We start from the raw sequence: 19833 nt of genomic DNA, 5'->3' as shown, positions 1-19833 counted from the left end.
GAGATACATGTACCCTCCAGTCCAATGACTTCTGCATTAATTAGGATGAATTTGGGATAGAGATCTAAAATAATCTCAAGAAGAAAAGGCAAGAATAGGAAAAGAAGGAATCTATAAGTAAAAAAAAATGATAGATGGGTTTATCTTACAGGAGGAAGGCATATATATATATGATCTAGAAACAAATATTATTAGAAGGAGAGTATATGAGGCTATGGAATTGCTAGGATAGGAAACAAAGAATAGAGAATTAAAAGATGGTGAACAAGCATTTAAAAAGTTAGAACGTCATTGTCCTAGCTACTTAAAGGATTGAAAACAACAATGCCTACTTGACTCACATAAATTTTTAAAACTTTGTAAGAAATTATTTTAATGTTAATAGTCTGTCACCTTTCTGTTCTTACATGAAAATAGCTACTAAAGACTGGTGTCTACTGTACTAGAAAACCACAACTGTTCTGCCCATGAAGAACAGGCTGTGTAAACAGATAAGGAAATGAACTTTTGCTTTGAGTTTAGTTTCTGTTTTAAGGAAGCAGAGATTGGGGCTAAAAATCTGGGACCCACAGAATTAATATAAATTTACGAAGTTCTAAAAAATGTATTAACATTTTTCAAATCCTGGATGATGTAAATAAAAAGCCTGGGTTCAGACTCTCTGATAGAAGGAAAAAGAATGAGTAGAAAGAAGAAAAAGACTGAGAAGAAGGAAGAAAGAAGAAGGAAGAAAAATGAGAAGACTTTGGGAAAGAGAGAGCACTTGAACTGAAAGCTTGCATCCACTACAGAATCCAAGTCATCATTGAGTCAGAGTCACTCCCATCAGCCCTCTTTCTCAGGATCCACCTCACGCTGAGGCTGAACCTCAGCAGTGGAAGCCATTGGGTCTGGTAAATCTATAGATTCCAAACCTTTTTATCTATTCATCCCAGATGTCAAGTCCCACAAGAAGTAAGCAAAGAATGGATAAATGTACCTGGAGGTTAAATCTGGTACAAGAAAAGGTAATTAGCCTTGGATCTATAACATTCCAACCTCTATGAAAAGTATTGACCTAACTGGTCAATCAGTCTTTGCAGAAAGAGAGCATCATTTTAGGAGTTTCTGTTCATGATGCATGTATTAGGAAGTTAAATGACAGATTAATGTGACTACCATCATCACATTGCTTGTGTCTGTGTCTATATGGTGTCCAGAGATGAAATTATACCCTCTACTTGGTCTGATTTGTCAAATACGTTCTTGGACCTAATTTTTCTGATATGTTATTAACATGCCCATGTTTCCCCACAGTACTAATTCACCTCAATAAACTCATAGGCTGAAATTCCTTCAACAAATAAAATGTTTGGGTAGTGACAGACAGATGTGCTATTCATGTGTCCACCTAAGTCCAAATTCATCCTCCATCTTCAATATAGAGTAAAAAACTGCTTGTAAAATGAAGTCTTCCTAGACAACAACAACACAACATTTCATATAGAGTATGAGATCAGGGTATGACCTAATCCTAACACACCAAATACAATAAATATAAAAATAGTGGATCCTCAGCTTGACATCAGAAAGCACTTAAACTCAGGACCCATAGAACGTAACTGTAATGGACAAGAAACTCTGGGAAGAAATTCCCTGTGACTCCTAATGGAAATTCCCACCCATAAAATATCCTCTTTTTTTCTAAGCTCATTGGATATGCTCTAAAGAATACGCTTATTTCTTTCAAGAATTACACAAACATTTTGTAAATGCAATTTATAACCATCATTCCTCACTTATAATTGACACTATAGTACTTCTTTCCTCTTGTCTGCCTCATCTCTAGTTTACAGAGATACCTCAATTTGTGAATCTTCTCATCACCTCTCTTCTACAAATAGACATAGAGCAACCATGCTGCAGTGAACATTTAAAATAAGGCAAGACCTTGAAGGTCTTGGAATTAAGAAGGTAATATATCTGGCTCAATACAGATGGGTTACTTGAACAAGGAAGATTTCTTGGATATCACAGATACAAGAAAAAGATGGCCTGGTAACCATGTAATAAATATGGCTTCCAAAGAGGAGACACTCCTTATTAAAGACAAGATACTCCAGAAGCCCATCTCCTGGTACATAGTCATTGTCCCCTTGTGTTCATTCAAGCCTGAAGTGTCAATTTATGAGCTGAGCACCAAAATAGAAAGATGAGGAATCTTATTGTTGTGGTCATAAAAACAGAAATAGATTAAGAGAATATGTTCTGTGGCGGTGTTGGGAAAGGGGGTGCCTCAGCAGGCATCCCTTCCCCCTGAGGGACCAGACACACACCGGCATAGTATAGAATGGAGTTTGTTCAGGGCATAGTATGGGAGTTAAGGGGGCGGGGCGGGGGGGTTAGTAGAGGCAGAGAAAGGCAGAGAGAGAGTAGAGAAGCAGAGGCTGGCCATGACCACGGGGGTGGGGGGTGGGGGGGGGGAGGAGAGCCCAAGATGGGCAAGAGAGAAGCTGAGAGTAAGAGAGGTAAGAGAGATAAAAGAGAGAGGAGGGGGTGAGCAGCTGTCTTTATAGTAGGCCAGGCCTGCCTGGCTGTTGTCAGGTAATTGTGGGGTGGAGCTTAGACACAATCCTAACACTTACAATGGCATGTACATAGAGTCTCATAAGTTTGTTACAGAATCAAGAACACTGCAGTGTTTTCTGGAAAGAATACCTTAGCCACTAGTCCTAGACTTTCACAGACTTCTTCCAACATTAAGCTTTGATCCTCCATGTATCCTTAGATCTTGGCATTCCAGAGATGCTCTAAAACACATGGAAGTCTCTCAGCTAGTGAAAGGATTCATGCCCCTACCCTACAGCTACCCTACTCTACACATAGGAGAGTATGATAAATCCCTCTTGACATTTAAGATACTTCTCTGAGCCTTAACTGACAAGCGAGCCAGGATCCTCCCTGACTCATATAATCATTAGAAACTGACTGACCTCTCAGATATATGAGAATCAATATTTACTCAAGAACATTTTCCAGATGGTAGGCACTGCACAGACAAAGATTAACCACATAAAATTCAGTAAGGTCTATCAAAGTTACAGGTTATTAAAGTCATTGTCACTAATGAGGCAGGATAAGTTCTCTGTCAACAAGAGGAGTCAGTTCAAAAGGTTTCTCCTTTCTATTGCTTATGGGTGGAGAATGGAGAAGAGAAAAGCTTCAAAGGATGCTGTGGAGTAGAAAACAAAGTGTTATTGAACTTGTGTGTCATCACTATCTGTGCTCCAAGTCAGGCATAAACATCTTCCTAAATAGGCCAATAAAGAGTTAAATAAATGTGGAAAACAGAAAAAGAGGTATTAATTCCAAAGGACCATATTAGGAAAAAGTACAAAGAGATCCAGAAACCATGCTAAGTCATCCTCTGGGTCCTATAAGAAGATTGAAATTTCACTAGAGAGCCAAGGATATGCACATAAAAGGCAGTCCCAACAATCAGGGTGTGGTCACTGAACCATCTTTTCTAGACTTTAGTCTCATCCTGTCAAAGGATCTGACAGGTTGTTTGAATTGTGTGAAATCTCTTTCTAAAAGACAAGTTTCTCTTCTAGCTAGGGCCTTTTCCTTCTCCCAGCATAAAATTGCTGGGGCAATTCTGTTTTCTTTGGGCTCCTCTGTTTCCATAATTAGAGAGTCACAATGAGAGACACAATTCATTTATGTCAAGTTTATTATAGAAGAAAATAGAGAAGATGTTCCAAAATATGTTCCACACAAAGAGGTAACAAAAACTCCACTAGAGAGCTCCTACAGCTGATAAACAACTTCAGCAAAGTGGCAGGTTATAAAATCAACTCAAGCAAATCAGTGGCCTTCCTATACTCAAAGGATAAGCAGGCTGAGAAAGAAATTAGGGAAATGACCACCTTCACAATAGCCAACAGTATAAAGTATCTTGGGGTGACTCTTACCAAACATGTGAAAGATATGTATGACAAGAACTTCAAGACTCTGAAGAAGGAAATGGAAGAAGACCTCAAAAAATGGGAAAACCTCCCATGCTCATGGATCGGTAGAATCAATATAGTTAAAATGGCCATTTTGCCTAAAGCACTATACAGATTCAATGCAATACCCATCAAAATCCCAACTCAATTCTTCACAGAGTTAGAAAGAGCAATTATCAAATTCATCTGGAACAACAAAAAACCCAGGATAGCTAAAACTATTCTCAGCAACAAAAGAAAATCTGGGGGAATCAGTATCCCTGACCTCAAGCAATACTACAGAGCAATAGTGTTAAAAACTGCATGGTATTGGTACAGTGACAGGCAGGAGGATCAATGGAACAGGATTGAAGATCCAGAAATGAACCCACACACCTATGGCCACTTGATCCTCGACAAAGAGGCTGAAAACATCCAATGGAAAAAAGATAGCCTTTTCAACAAATGGTGCTGGTTCAACTGGAGGTCAGCATGCAGAAGAATGCGAATTGATCCATCCTTGTCTCCTTGTACTAAGCTCAAATCCAAATGGATCAAGGACCTCCACATAAAGCCAGACACTCTGAAGCTAATAGAAAAGAAACTGGGGAAGACCCTTGAGGACATCGGTACAGGGAGAAAGTTTCTGAACAGAACACCAATAGCGTATGCTCTAAGAGCAAGAATTGACAAATGGGACCTCATAAGGTTACAGAGTTTCTGTAAGGCAAAGGTCACCATCAAGAGGACAGATCGGCAACCAACAAATTGGGAAAAGATCTTCACCAATCCTACATCAGATAGAGGGCTAATATCCAATATATATAAAGAACTCAAGAAGTTAGACTCCAGAAAAACGAACAACCCTATTAAAAAATGGGGTACAGAGTTAAACAAAGAATTCTCACCTGAAGAACTTCGGATGGCGGAGAAGCATCTTAAAAAATGCTCCACTTCATTAGTCATTAGGGAAATGCAAATCAAAACAACCCTAAGATTTCATCTTACACCAGTCAGAATGGCTAAGATTAAAAATTCAGGAGACAGCAGGTGTTGGAGAGGGTGCGGAGAAAGAGGAACACTCCTCCACTGCTGGTGGGGTTGCAAATTGGTACAACCACTCTGGAAAGCAGTCTGGCGGTTCCTCCGAAAACTGGGCACCTCACTTCCAGAAGATCCTGCTATACCACTCCTGGGCATATACCCAGAGGATTCCCCACCATGTAATAAGGATACATGCTCTACTATGTTCATAGCAGCCCTATTTATAATTGCCAGATGCTGGAAAGAACCCAGGTATCCCTCAACAGAAGAGTGGATACAAAAAATGTGGTATATCTACACAATGGAGTACTATTCAGCCATTAGAAACAATGAATTCATGAAATTCTTAGGCAAATGGATGGAGCTAGAGAACATCATACTAAGTGAGGTAACCCAGACTCAAAAGGTGAATCATGGTATGCACTCACTAATAAGTGGTTATTAACCTAGAAAACTGGAATACCCAAAACATAATCCACACATCAAATGAGATACAAGAAGAAAGCAGGAGTGGTCCCTGGTTCTGGAAAGACTCAGTGAAACAGTATTTGGCAAAACCAGAACGGGGAACTGGGAAGGGGTGGGAGGGAGGACAGGGGAAGAGAAGGGGGCTTACGGGACTTTCGGGGAGTGGGGGGGGCTAGAAAAGGGGAAATCATTTGAAATGTAAATAAATTATATCAAATAAAAAAAAAGACAAAAAAAAAAAAAAAACAAAAAACAAAAAAAAAAAAAAGATGCCCCTAGACTGTATCAATTTGACCCAAACCATAAAACAGAAATGCATGTTATCCCCCCTCCCACCACACCCACACCCACACCCCTCACCCCCCACCCCTGCACTGAAGCCTTGCCTAACATCATACTGGAGGATAAACAGTGTCCTCTAATGGAAAATATCAACCATAGTATTATCTTTTTTTTATTTGATATATTCTTTATTTACATTTCAAATGATTTCCCTTTTCCTGGATTCCCTCCCTCCCCGAAAGTCCCATAAGCCCTCTTCCCTCCTTCTGTTCCCTAATCAACCCCTTCCCGCTTCCCTGTCCTGGTATTCCCCTATACAGTTGCACTGAGCCTTTCCAGGACCATGGGCCTCTCCTTCCTTCTTCTTGAGTGTGAATTGTTTCTTGGGTATTCCAAACTTCTGGGCTAATATCCACTTATTAGTGTATGCATACCATGTGTGTTCTTTTGTGATTGGGTTTCCTCACTCAGGATGACATTCTCCAGTTCCACTCACTTGCCTAAGAATTTCATGATCATTGTTTTTTGGTTTGGTTTGGTTTGGTTTGTTTTTTTGTTTTGTTTTGGTTTTTTTGCAGCAGGTGATCGTTACATATTTATTCATTTATTTTTTCTTTTCTTTTTTTTTATTTTCTGTATTCTTTGTATACATTACAAATGATTTCCCCTTTCCCAGTTCCTCCCTCTCCATATGTCCCATAAGCCTTCTTCTCTCCACCCATTCTCCAGTCACCTCCCTCCTTTTTCTCTGTCCTGGTACTCCCCTAAAATGCTGGATCAAGCCTTTCCTGAGTCAGGGCCCTCTCCTTACTTCTTCATGGGAGTCATTTGTTATGCTAATTGTGTCTTGGGTATTCAGAGCTTCTGGGCTAATTAATATCCACTTATCAGTGATTGCATTCCATGCGTATTCTTTTGTGATTGGGTTACCTCACTTAGGATGATATTTTCTAGTTCCAACCACTTTCCTAAAAATTTCATGAATTCATTGGTTTTAATTGCTGAATAGTGTTCCATTGTGTAAATATACCACATTTTCTGTATCCATTCCTCCATTGAAGGACATATGGGCTCTTTTCAGCTTCTGGCTATTATAAATAAGGCTGCTATGAACATAATGGAGCATGTGTCCTTATTGCATGCTGGGGAATCCTCTGGGTATATGCCTAGGAGGGGTATTGCAGGGTCCTCTGGAAGAGTCATGTCCAGTTTTCTGAGGAACTGCCAGACTAATTTCCATAGTTGGTTGTACCATCTTGCAATCCCACCAGCAGTGGAGAAGTGTTTCTCTTTCTCCACATCCTTGCCAACACCTGCTGTCTCCTGAGTTTTTAACCTTAGCCATTCTGACTGGTGTAAGGTGAAATCTCAGGGTTGTTTTGATTTGCGTTTCCCTAATGGCTAATGATTTTGAGCATTTCTTAAGGTGCTTCTCAGCTGTCAGAATTTCTTCAGGTGAAAATTCTTTGTTTAGATCTGTACCCCATTTTTTAATAGGGTTATTTGGTTCCAAAGAACTTCTTGAGTTCTTTGTATATATTGGATATTAGCCCTCTATCAGATATAGGGTTGTGAAGATCTTTTCCCAATTTGTTGGTTGCTGTTTTGTCCTTTTGACAGTGTCCTTTGCCTTACAGAAACTTTGTAATTTTATGAGGTCCCATTTGTCAATTCTTGATCTTAGAGCATAAGCTATTTGTATTATCTTTCCATATTAGAGAAAGAACTCACTAAATAAGGTTTTCAGATTGTGTGTTTCTACCTCCAGATAGCCTGACTATGGGTATAGGCTTTCCAAAGTGGGTCCTCCCTCAACTGCAAGCCAGTCAAAGTTGATCTCAAGTTAGACATGTGTAAAATCAAATACTTCTATCAATTTGTTCTTCCTTTATCATGGGTGACAACTGCCACATACTCTTGACCCTATAACATTTAAAATCATCAGAAGGTGATCTTTCAAGATCAAGTGTTCTTTCTTTACAAACACTCTTACAATAAAAATTATTTCTGTCTCTTGTCAACCCCCATTCCCAGTGCATACCATGCATATGCAAAAGTTTATCTGGACAAACCAGTATTTGTTATAGAAAAACAAAGGAACAAGAAATGGCTATTAATAAAGCTAAGGAAAGTGTGATATAAATTGTAATTGATCTCTGGACTTGCAACATTCTAATCTTTCCATAGTGATTAACAGTTTTATCAGATGATCAGTCTTCTAGATACTTCAACGTAAGGTATGGTTCACCTATGCTCTGTAATGAAGTCAAATAAACACACTGATTTGACAAGTTGGGCATCAGTAGAGCAGTACTTTGTCCTTTCTTTAGTATTCTGTCTAGGGTGAATGGGAATTTGTCTATATCTTCCCAGGAATACATAATGAAATATCTTAGTAAATTGTGCTGCAATTAAAAATGGAGATTCTGTTATCTTTATTACAGGCTAACTTTGATTCCTCTGAGTATGTGTGCAGGGGTGAAACAGCTAGGTTACATGAAAGTTCTTTTTTTTTTTATTTTTTAAAGGATCTTCTATATTTATGCCCATATAGAGTGAATTAATTACTTACATTCATTATCACCAATAATACTTAAAGGTTCCATAAGTGTGGTGACAAGAATAAGATCATCAAAAGAAACATTTGTGCACCCATCATTAGATTGGCTATTAAACTACTGAAAGACTTGTCCTTAAGAGATTAACATTTCCACAAGAAAGTCATGTTTGGAGAAAGAGTAGGAAAAGCTGGAGGAACTTATAGCCTCACAAATTATCAGACCAGCTTGTAGGAGAAACGAGACCCCAGACAGTTATACGTAATGACAGTGGGTATTAAACCTTGACCATAATTGCTTAGTTATGCCCATGTCTTGTCTTCTATTTAAACATCAACTTGATGTTAGGACCAAAGATGGACTTGGAATATCTTTGGATAGAGAGCTGTTTTGAGCCTATGTGACCATAGTACTCGTTTCTTTTATGTGAGAGGCATAGCACATTGTCTTAGAGTTTTACTTCCATAAACAGACACAATGGCCAAGGCAAGTCTTATAAAGGACAACATATATTTGGGGCTGGCTTTAGAGGTTCAGTCCATTATCATCAAAGTTGGAGCATGGCAGCATCTAGGCAGATATGGTACAGGCAGAGACAAGAGTCCTACATCTTTGTCTGAAGGCTGTTAGTGGAAGACTGACTTCCAGGCAGTTATGGTGAGGATCTTATAGCCCACACCCACAGTGACACACCTACTCCAACAGGGCCGCATCTTCTAATAGTGCCACTCTCTGGGCCAAACATATACAAACCATCACACACATGTTTCAAGTCAGGTGTCTGGCAGAGAGTTGTGAGTCACCTAAGCCTCAGGTGTGTGCCTACCTTACCAAACTTCCTGGGATGGTTTTACATTCCATAGAAACTACCACTGGCACCAAAAGTAGAATTCCCCTAAACTCATCCAAATCCTATTCCTGAGTAGATGAAATAATACATAACTTTTCTAAGGAACATCATCACAAATGTGATTCTCCCAAATGGCCTAAGCAGCTTTCTAACCTAAGAGAGCGTCCCGAGACACAGTAAAGCCTGCTTGAGAAAGCAGCACATTCTGGATTCAGATCACATTAGGAATACTTATATCTCATAAAGCATTCATGGGGCATTCTGTTCCTTCCCTTTCCTTCATGTCTTCTCTGTTTTATGTAAAGTTAATTGTGTAGGCAAGGGGGAATCTGCAAGCATCCCATACCCAGGATGTTCTGAGAATGCAGCTGACTCCTATAACTTTTAAGGCCAAAATAGGTGAATTTACACTCTGTGACCTCCTCCTGCCCACTGCTCTCAAGAATAGAAAGGAGGAATTGTGACCTCTACCTGCCCACTGCTCTCAAGAATAGCCAGCAACCTGACTGCCCACTTCCCGAAGAACAAGAAGAACCAGTTTCCAGCCTGCAGGGGAGGGGTTTGGTCTGCCTTTGTTGGTTGGGAAAGAGAGGATTAAAGATGGAGACTTAAACCAGAAGTCATGTGTTTTTGTGTCTCTCCATGTGCTTTCTCTTGCCCCCGTTCCTATACCCATCTTTCCTTCCAGGAAACCCGCTATTAGAATGTATGAGCTGGACTCTACAATACTCAATGAATTTTAATTTCATGAGAGGCTAAAACCCCAGCTGTCTTTAGATGGTATACTAGATGGCCATTAGGATCTTAGCATGGTAGGAGCTTAGCATTAGTTCTCCAGATTAATAGTGGATGGACTGATTTCTGATCAAGGGGAAACTAAGTATGTCTTGAATGAAACAGAGCTACATGAGCATTTGATGATGAACGCCAAGTAAGTATGGAACAGATCATCATGATGTAGTTCAGGGTAAGAAAGAGGCAAGACTGGTATGGGGCAGGTAGCTGCTGGCTGGTCCAAGATCCTATTCATCTATTTTCCCCCTTCTTTTATTTAGATACAAAAGAGGACATGAGAAATGAGGTTTCACCCTATTACAATTGAAAGAGTAAATTTTTTTAACCTAAAGTAACATTGAGACTGGTAGATTTGTCTGTAATGACATTTCATTCACAGATAAGTTAGCTCTAAAAATAGAAAAGGATGTTGCCTTAAGTCCACATGATAAACTCGACCGTTTGAATACTTTGCTCAGTCTTACTCATAGCATATATAAGATTTCTACATGTTTATTATACTGGGTACAACTAGATTGCACATAATTATGTCTTGACTGATATGATAATTATTTCCTCATGTTCTTTTTCTGTCACAGAAAAAGTGACAGAACCTATGACCACTTCAATTTTTTATTTATTTACATTGAGTACTAAAATCATATTATTTATACATATATATATGTAATTAGATGGAATACCCAATTAAAATACACAACTATATACTTATAACTATTAGTGTTTGAGTTATTTATTAAATGGTTTGATAAATGCATATTGTCCACAAACATTGGTATATTAAAGTTCTTAAAACCTATTAAAATGGTATGTGGGGGTCTTATTAAGTGTTTTATAAAACCTTAAAATTTTAATTGTTTGTATGAAACACAATTAATCAGAATTGTATGACTAATATTTCATTAAGTTATAAAATTTAATGTTATGTACATAGATTTTGACAAGGGTTTTTTTCAAAACAGGTTCTAATGAAAAAATAATTAAAATTTTATTTCATTGCTCACGGGTCATGATGTGAAATTCCCAAATAATCAATAAAAATATTGCTATTTGCAGATGATACAATAGCATACATAACTGACCCCCAAAAGTCTAACAGAGAACTCCTACAGCTGATAAACACCTTCAATAAAGTTGCTGGATATAAAATTAACTACAAGAAATCAGTAGTTCTCCTTTATATAAGTGATAAACGAACTGAGAAAGAAGTTAGGGAAACAATACCCTTTACAATAACCACAAAGGATATAAAATATCTTGTTATAACTCTAACCAAGCAAGTCAAAGACCTGTATGACAAGAACTTCAAGTCTCTCAAGACTCATGGTCATGGATCAATAGGATTAATACAGTGAAAGTGACCATTCTATCTAAAGCTACCAAAATTCCAATACCATTCTTTATAGATGTAGAAAGAACCATTCTCAGATAGCTAAAACAATCCTGAAGGAGAAAACAACTTCTGGAGGTATCATTATTCCTGACTTCAAGCTGCACTACAGAACAATAGTAATAAAAACTGCACACACAGTTGGTATAGGACCAGACATGATGATGTATAGAATTGAAGACCCAGAAATAAATTCACATATGTATGAACACTTGATTTTTGACAAAGAAACCAAAATGACACAATGGAAGAGGAAGATTATCTTCAATAAATGATGCTGGTCTAACTAGATGTCTGCATTTAGAAAAATGCAAATAGATAGTGGTATGCTTATCCCAGGGAATAGGCACTAGTTACAAGGTATAGCTTTATGGAAGAAGTGTGTTCACTGTATGAGTGGGCAATGAGACCCTTCTCTTAGCTGCCTGGGAGTGACAATCTTCTCCCATCTGCCTTTGGAACAAAATGCAGAACTCTCCAGTTCGTCCAGTAGCATGCCTGCCTGGACACTGCCATGCTTCCTGCAATGCTGATAATATACTGAACTCAGTATCTGTATGCCAGCCTCAATTAAAATGGCATCCTTATTCATAGTTGCCTTTGTCATCATGTCCTTTCACAGAAATAGAAACCCTAACTAAGAAGTACTAAGACAAGATCCATCTCACCCTGCACAAAACTCAAGTCCAAATGTGTGAAAGGTCTCAACATAATACCAATTACACTAAATCTAATATAACAGAAAGTAGGGAATAGCCTTGAACTCATTGGTACAGGAGATAACTTCCTGAACAGAATATCAATGGCTCAGATACTAAGGTCATCCATTCATAAATGGGGCCTCATGAAACTGAAAAGCTTCTGTAAAAGGACACAACCAATAGGACAAAGCAAGAGCCTACAAATTGGGAAAAGATCTCCAACAGCCCTATATCTTACAAAGGGTTAGTATGCAAAAATAGATAAAGAACTCAAGAATTCAGACACCAACAAGCCAGATACCTCAATTAGAAATAGGCTACAGAGCTAAATAGAAAATTCTCTTTAGAGGAATCTCAAATGACTGAGAAGCACTTAAAGAAATGTTCAATTCATCCTTGGTCATCAGGGAAATGTAAATCAAAATAACTCTAAGATTCCATCTGATTTCCATCAGAATGGCTAAAATAAAAAACTCATATGACTGCACATACTAGTGAGGATGTGGAGCAAGAGGAACACCTCTCCATTGCTGGTGAGTACAAATTTACAATTCACAATTGCTTTAAGCCACTCAAAAAAATTTCAAAGCAGTGTGACTTTAAAACTCTGCAAGTTATACATATAAACAAATGCTACAAAATCAGATTAAAGAAAATAACCCAATTTTATATACAGTGTTGTGCATCTATGTACTATCTACAGGTGCTTAAGTGTTCATATGGGGTACATAGTACCAACATAACTTACAAGTAAGTACTCATGTAAATTATAATTACCAAATTAAACCCAAATTATTTTCAGTTCATAATGTAACTGAAGTTTGAAGCGAAAAGCCATAACTCTAATACTCTGGTTAAGCTTGTTAACCTGTCTTAAAATGCCAATAAAAGAGACAGAGTCCCATTGGTGTCTAAGATAAGATCTCCCTTTTCATTTTTAATTTTATTAATTTGCATCTTTTCTGTTCCTTTTGGTTGGTTTGGCCAATTGTTTTTCAATCTTACTTATCTTTACAAGAAAGCCATCTTTTTGTTTCATTGACTCCTTATATTGTATTTTTTCATTTCAATTGATTTTACTAGTGTTCCTTACACAGCACTGTGTGCACATCATTTCTTCCCCTCCAACTCACCCTGTACCACCCCTCAAATTTATATCATCTCTTTATAACTACTATGTCTGCATGGCTCTGTGTGCACACTATGTGTATGTAAATGCAGCCTGATAAAGTCCACTTAGTGTTCCTTGTTATTTCATGGAAGAAGAGCTTAAAAGAGCATAAAGAAGTCAAAGACTGGAAAGAGAGCTGTGAGATGCTGTAATCTGGGAGGACGCGGCTGCTGTGCAAATTTAATCACAACAGCTTTGATTACCCGAGTAAGGACTGCACAAAATCAACCCAGTTAAAAAGTCCAGAGTGAAGCAAGGAGATCTTGGGGTGATGTTGGCAGATGATGGCTACTTAATGAGGGAGAGTCATTTTTCCTTAGAAATATGGCCACTGTAGGTTTCCCATGCTCCAGTGGATGACACCAAGCATTGTGTGTGTGTGTGTGTGTGTGTGTGTGTGTGTGTGTGTGTGTTGTAGATAATGTAGATGGTGTATATGTGCATATACATATATATACAAGACTTAATGAACTAAGAGGATTTAAAAAGAGATTAATAAGCTAAAAATTGTAAAAGGAGGACATGGGTGAGAGAAAGGATACAAAATGGATAATGAAGATGCACTGTTTTATAAAAGTATAAACATTTCAGTGAACAAATAACAAAAATTTTTTAAGAGTCAAGTATACAGAGAGACACAGAGGAGAAAGTATGCAATCAATATGGGCATGTTGGGTAAGCAAACCAGGGTATCTAATGGCCTCAAATATTTCTTTTGTGGTATTATATTTAGTCTTTATAATACTCTTTTTAAGATTTTGTGATTATAATTACATAATTACCTCTTCCTTTTCTCCCTGAAAACTTTTGTCTATGCCTCTCCTTGCTCTCTTTCCTGGCCTCTTTTTAACTGGTGTGTGTGTGTGTGTGTGTGTGTGTGTGTGTGTGTGTGTGTGTGTGTTTGTGTATGTTCCTAAATATGTAAATGCAGACTTCTCAGCCCATATAATACTATCCGTATATACATGCTTTCAGTCTGACGTCTTGGTATTGGTTAAGTAATTGATATGCTCTTCTCTGCCTAACACTATTTCTCCCACTCTAAACATTTCTTAGTTGCTGGAGAGATGTCTCAGCAGTTAAGAGCACTGACTGCTCATCGAGAGATCCTGAGTTCAATTCCCAGCAACCACATAGTGACTCACAACCACCTGTAATGGGATCTGGTGCCCTCTTCTGGTGTTTCTGAAGACAGGTACAGTGCCACATAAAATAAATAAGTAAATAAATCTTTAAAAAAAGAAAAAGAAAAACATTCCTTAGTTGACAGTACTTCTTTATGTAGGGTTGAAGCCTCGTGATGTTTCTCCATCCACATTCACATGTTTATTGGTATCATCCTTGGGCAGATCATTTTTAGGCAGCCATATTGGTGAGACTCCTTGTGTGTATTTTCTGGCCTTACTAGGGGACACAACTTCACAGAGGTTACTATGCCTCTTACAATCTCTCTGCTCCCTCTTTAGCCATGATCTATGAGCATTAGATGCAGGAGTTGTGTTATGCAAGAACCAGATGGAACTGAGCTCCACAATTTTGCACTTTGACTGGTTATGGCTTTCTGGAATGGTCTATATTTGTTGCAAAGAGAAGTTTTCTTGATTAGGAGTGACGAGTACAAAAAATGAGATACACATAACTAAAGGGTTCAAGATGCTGTCTCCTTGATCTTTCTCTCAATTTTGGGTCTACAGGACTGTCCACCCTTCTGCTAGAGGGAAGAAGTGACTTAGAAGAGACAATTGCTGCTCTTCCACAATGCAGCCTTTTTTCCTACAGCTGATTGTCATCATTTAGGTTTAATTTGTTTACTAATTTGAGAGTACCTCAGTTTTCCTGGTAACATCCTGAAGAGAGTTACCACCTTGTGTGGCATAATTCACTATAGAGGGTTGGCCTAGGCAAAACTTTTTCACTTCTTGTAGAAGTTTAAAATCAGTATCCTGTTAATTTTCCTTGGGGAGACAAAATGCCTGTTCACAGCAGATGGCCAGCAACAACAGACCACAATACAGTTTCACCAAAGTTCAAGTGCTGAGACCAATGAGCTTATTGGGCTTCCTTATAAAGCACAATTGAGGACTGCTTACAGGATTATGAGTGGCCCTAAAGAGCTGTATCGCCACGGTATCTCACCCCTATCATGGGTAGTGACCTCATGGAATTTGCATCATGGTCTACTTCTTTCAATTAGTCTTCTATTTCCTTTCCTATATATAGTTTATCTTTTCTCATGGTTAATTTGTGCTAGACGATGGAATAATAGAATCACAGACAAAGGTCTTCTAGAGATTATCAGGAGTATTTTTTTTTCTTGTCCTCAGTCAGACTTCTGTTTCCAAGTTCAAGGACAACTCCCAAGAATTTCCCAACCTGCTGGCACATTTGTGCTTTCTGTGCTATGTATTGGTTGAACATCTTCTAAAAGTTTCTAGTAACTGATAAACTATAATTATATTAAAACAACACAACCACTTTGAACCCGAAGTCTTTTAAATCTTAACTCAGCACCTCTCCAGGGATCATGGGGGAATTCTTTTAACCCTAAGACAGTACTGGGGTTTTGGTTGTTAGTGTTTCCTGCCATTTAAATGCAAGCAAAGGTTGTGACTCTGAGTCCACCTGGACACAAAGGGAAACATCTTTTAATTCTAACACCAAAAACTAAGTTGTTCTCATGAAATGTCATTACAGAATAAATGAACTGGGGATAATAAGGACCATATCTCTGACAGCATCATTAATTGTGCATGGCCCTTGAGCAAAGCGGTATTATCAAGAGTAATGTTTCTTCATTTGTAGGATGTGAGTCTTTTATGAGAATCAAAACTTTACAACTTTAGAAATCCTTGCGTTTCCAAGTATTTTGGTTTGGGAACTTTTGTTTTGTTTTGACAGTCATTTTCCAGTGGACTGACTTTGCACAACAGGCAACACACACACTGGTCTTTCTTTAAGGCTGTCATGTTGTCTTTCCATCCTGCCTTTGTTCCAGGACTATTTATTCTAAGGGACTATGGGTTATTGGTATCTCAAGGTGTTCCTTCTGGGTGATTCTAATAAAAGGCAACATCCACCAGTTGGAAAGAGATCATGCAAATACCTCCACTTAGTTTCTGTGGGTCAGCTCTCTAGAGGGAAAAGGAAGCAGTGGCTGGGGCGGGAGAAGGGTGGTGCTGTGAGGGGTGGGGAGTGTTGGTAGAAATGGAGGCATGCCAAGGGATTTGGAAAAGTGTGAAGGGACAGGGCAGAGAGCACTGAGCTGTCATTAGTGCTTGGGTCCTATGATAACAGGAAGGAGCGGCAAAGACCTTTGCTCAGAGAGGAAGGGGTGGGGTGTCTGTGCCTCTGGGAAATGGAGGGGCGTGTCTGGGAGCAGGGGCGGGGGTGGGGCGGAATAGATTTAGCTGAGAACCCGGCAAGGATACGATCCCTAAGCCTCAGCTCAAACCCTAATTCCCCTAAAAAGTCTCTCAAGTGCTCAAGTGCCAGCCATGCTCGCAGCCGCGGGCTCCCTGGCAGCTGCCTTCTGGGCATCTCTCCATCTCCATACTCTGCTGCTGGCTGCTGTCACCTTCCTGTTCCTGGCTGACTACCTCAAAAGCCGGCGCCCCAAGAACTACCCGCCAGGGCCGCCGCGCTTGCCCTTCGTGGGCAACTTGTTCCAGACGAACTTTAAGCAGCCGCATCTGGCAATTCAGCAGGTAGGAAGGGGAGAGGGTGCCAGGATTTGCAGTGACCTCATCCTGAGCAGCAGGGACTTCCAGGAACAGAGGCAGTAGTGGGCAGGGCTCTATGGTTCATGTTTGCAATCGCTAACCCCAGGCCAAAGAGTTAGTTCTCTTTTAAGAAATAGACTGAGAGAATGGCCAACCAATAACTGGCCCAGCATGAGACCCACCCCAAGAGCAAGTATGAATCCCTGACACTCTGATTCTGTTATGCTTGCAGACAGGAACCTAGCATAATAGCCCTCGGAGAGGCTCCGCCCAGCAGCTGACTGACACAGATAAGGAAGCACTCACACCAAAAATTAGATGGAGCTCCTGAGTCTCTTGAAAGAGTTGGGAAAAGGATTGAGAGCCCCTTAGGCGATAGAACTCCACAGGAAAATCAACAAATTAATTAACGTGGTCCCTTGAAAGCTTTCAGAGACTGAACCACTAACCTAAAAGCATACATGAGCTGTACTTAGCCTTACACACACACACACACACACACACACACACACCCATGGTAGCAGATGTGCAGCTCTATCTTCATATGGATCCAAAAACTGGAGCGGGGTCTGTCCCTAAAGCTGCTACCTGCCTGTGGATCCCATTCCCCTAACTGGGCTGCCATGTAGCCCCCTCAGCTGAAGAGAAGTGTAGCCCTCCAGAGACTTTGTCTCAGGACCCTGGGATACTCAGTGGAGGCCTCCACCATCTCAGAGGAGAAGGGTTGAGGGACATGGGAAAGGAAATGTGTGAGTGGTGCACAAGAAGGAGGAAGAGGAGGAGGAGGAGCAAGAGGAGGAGGAGGAGAAAGAGAAGGAAGAGGCAGTGTTTGGGGTGGAAAATGAATAAATAAAATAATTAATGGGGGGAAAGAAATAAGCAGTTCAGTTTCCAAATAATTGGGAAATTTCTTTTTCTTCTATGATATGTTTCCGTCGTGGTCAGAGAAAACACTGTATAATATGCCAAGCTCTGATTGATGTCATGATAATAAATCATGATAAAGACAGATATGCCCTGCTACTTTAAGAAGTATATTTAAAGGCAATGACTCAGATTAGTTGGTTAGAGTGCCTCTCCAGTATAAAAAGGAAAAAAAGATGTGCATGTAGTGGGGTTTTCTATAGATGTCAGTGCTCTCTTATTGAGATTTATTTTTCTACATCCTTGATGACTTATTCATTCGTTCAGAGGAAGCTGAAGCAGAAGGAAACTTCTTAGTTTGTCCCGCCTCAGAATGCCTTTGCCCTCTATGCCCATGCTGTCTTTGCCTGGACTGTGGATACAGTCTGCTAGTATCTCACTTCTTGCTGGCAAAAGAAGTGTGGGGACCAGAATTCTCTCTCAGGCTTCTTGAGAGATGGGCTCAGTCTCAGCCCAGGAGACACCCACAAGTTGAGCAAGAGACAAGCTGGCATTCATGCGCTCCATCACTGCAGCCCCTCGTGGGGTTCCAGTGGGTCCTGTCTCTGTGGTGTTTTACTCCAGGATATGGAAGCAGAAAGTTGAAGAGATCTCTGACCTGCTGATCCTAACTTTCCTTGGATTTTGGCAAAAGAAAGCAACTTTTGATGGAAGTTTTGCCTGTAGTAAATGCTAACATAAATTGCAAGAGTAAAATGGCATGTTTTTATTTGATCTTTTCTGGGTCAAAATATTGGATCTTTTATGTCTTGCTATAAAGTCATATGTGACTGTGGAGGTTGAGTGTCTGCTACCACAGGAAGCAGAAACTCAAGCTCAGAAGATCCTCTCAGTCCAGCAACATTTTTCATCCCTTTAGTTTGTATTTTCTGTGGGTTTGCAAATTGGTATCTGAGTGCAAACAAATAAAATAAATGATATAATTTAGGAGTAATTAAATTTTAGTTCTGGCTATTAGGAAACAACCCCCCAAGCTATTCCGTGGCCTTGCCTTGGTGTTTTGCAATCCCCTCCATGTAGTCTCCATGTAGACATGATAGGCACACATGGAGTCCCATTAGCAATCATCTGCCAGCTCTTCATTTCCTACTGTGTAAACTGGCTGAGGGAAGGAGTAACCTGAGTTTCCTGGGTTGTTCAGGGAAATAGTGACAAATCTAGGGTTTGAACCCTATATAAATTGTCTCAACACTTATTGTCTACCTATATTCTAAGTAGAAGAAAATAGCATTTAATAACATATTCGAAATGTGTACTCACAGATGCATTCATTCTATAGACACTAAACAAATGCTTAGCATGGTATGCAAGCACAGGACGGTCTATGGTAAATGAGTCATATGGATTCTGGTAGTCAATTCTACTCTCATTTGAAATCTAGATGAATGGGCAGCACTGGACCTAGCTTTTGATGGAATCATCAAAGTATCGTTTGTGCTGTTCTTAGAAAAAAGGTTGAATGGGTGTCTACTGGAGCAAAGGAATAAACGGTTATCAAACAATTAAAATGGCATCTTTTAAAAGAGGATGGAGACATGGAAAAAGCTGAACTCCTAGGTGGGCATGCCGAAACTACTTCTTCCAGCTCATATAGTTTCTTAGCTTCCTCTAGAGAAGTTCACAGAATTATTGCAAAACATTATTTAAATAAGAGAAATTTCATCAGACTTGGTTAAGCATGTGATACACAAGTTAGATTAGTTGCATGGACTTCTAGCTAGCAATAATAAGGGGACCCTAATGTAAAATGGTGCTAAGCACACCTTATAGGGTCCTTGTATGTATAAAATTACTTAATAAATTCTAAGTCATTCTCAGGATATCTTATATGAATTGATAATTATTTAATTCTCTTTCTTTTCCTTTTATTCATCTTTAAAAACATAACAGAACAGACCCCAGACTCCCAAGAATACAGTTACATGTTTGTACATTCATCAGGATTTTTGTATCTGAATACTGAATG

At 39.4% G+C, this 19833-nt stretch overlaps 1 protein-coding gene across 3 annotated transcripts in view; it reads left to right on the top strand.

Annotated features, from left to right (window-relative positions):
- Positions 1–19833, top strand: part of LOC127680961 (cytochrome P450 2J4-like) — a 128494-nt gene that overhangs the window by 83582 nt on the left and 25079 nt on the right. For 2 of the 3 annotated variants that reach the window (XM_052176788.1, XM_052176790.1), the window contains exon 1: positions 16621–16928. The exons of the other annotated variant lie outside the window; for it this stretch is intronic. In XM_052176788.1, coding sequence (XP_052032748.1) covers positions 16719–16928 — 210 coding nt within the window. In that variant the 5' untranslated portion in view covers positions 16621–16718. Of the gene's footprint in view, positions 1–16620; positions 16929–19833 lie in introns of those variants that run through there. 3 annotated transcript variants of the gene reach the window in all.

The sequence above is a fragment of the Apodemus sylvaticus genome, chromosome 3, assembly GCF_947179515.1.
Source record: "Apodemus sylvaticus chromosome 3, mApoSyl1.1, whole genome shotgun sequence".
Classification (NCBI taxonomy): Eukaryota; Metazoa; Chordata; class Mammalia; order Rodentia; family Muridae; genus Apodemus; species Apodemus sylvaticus.
This window is presented reverse-complemented; position numbering and strand designations above follow the sequence as displayed.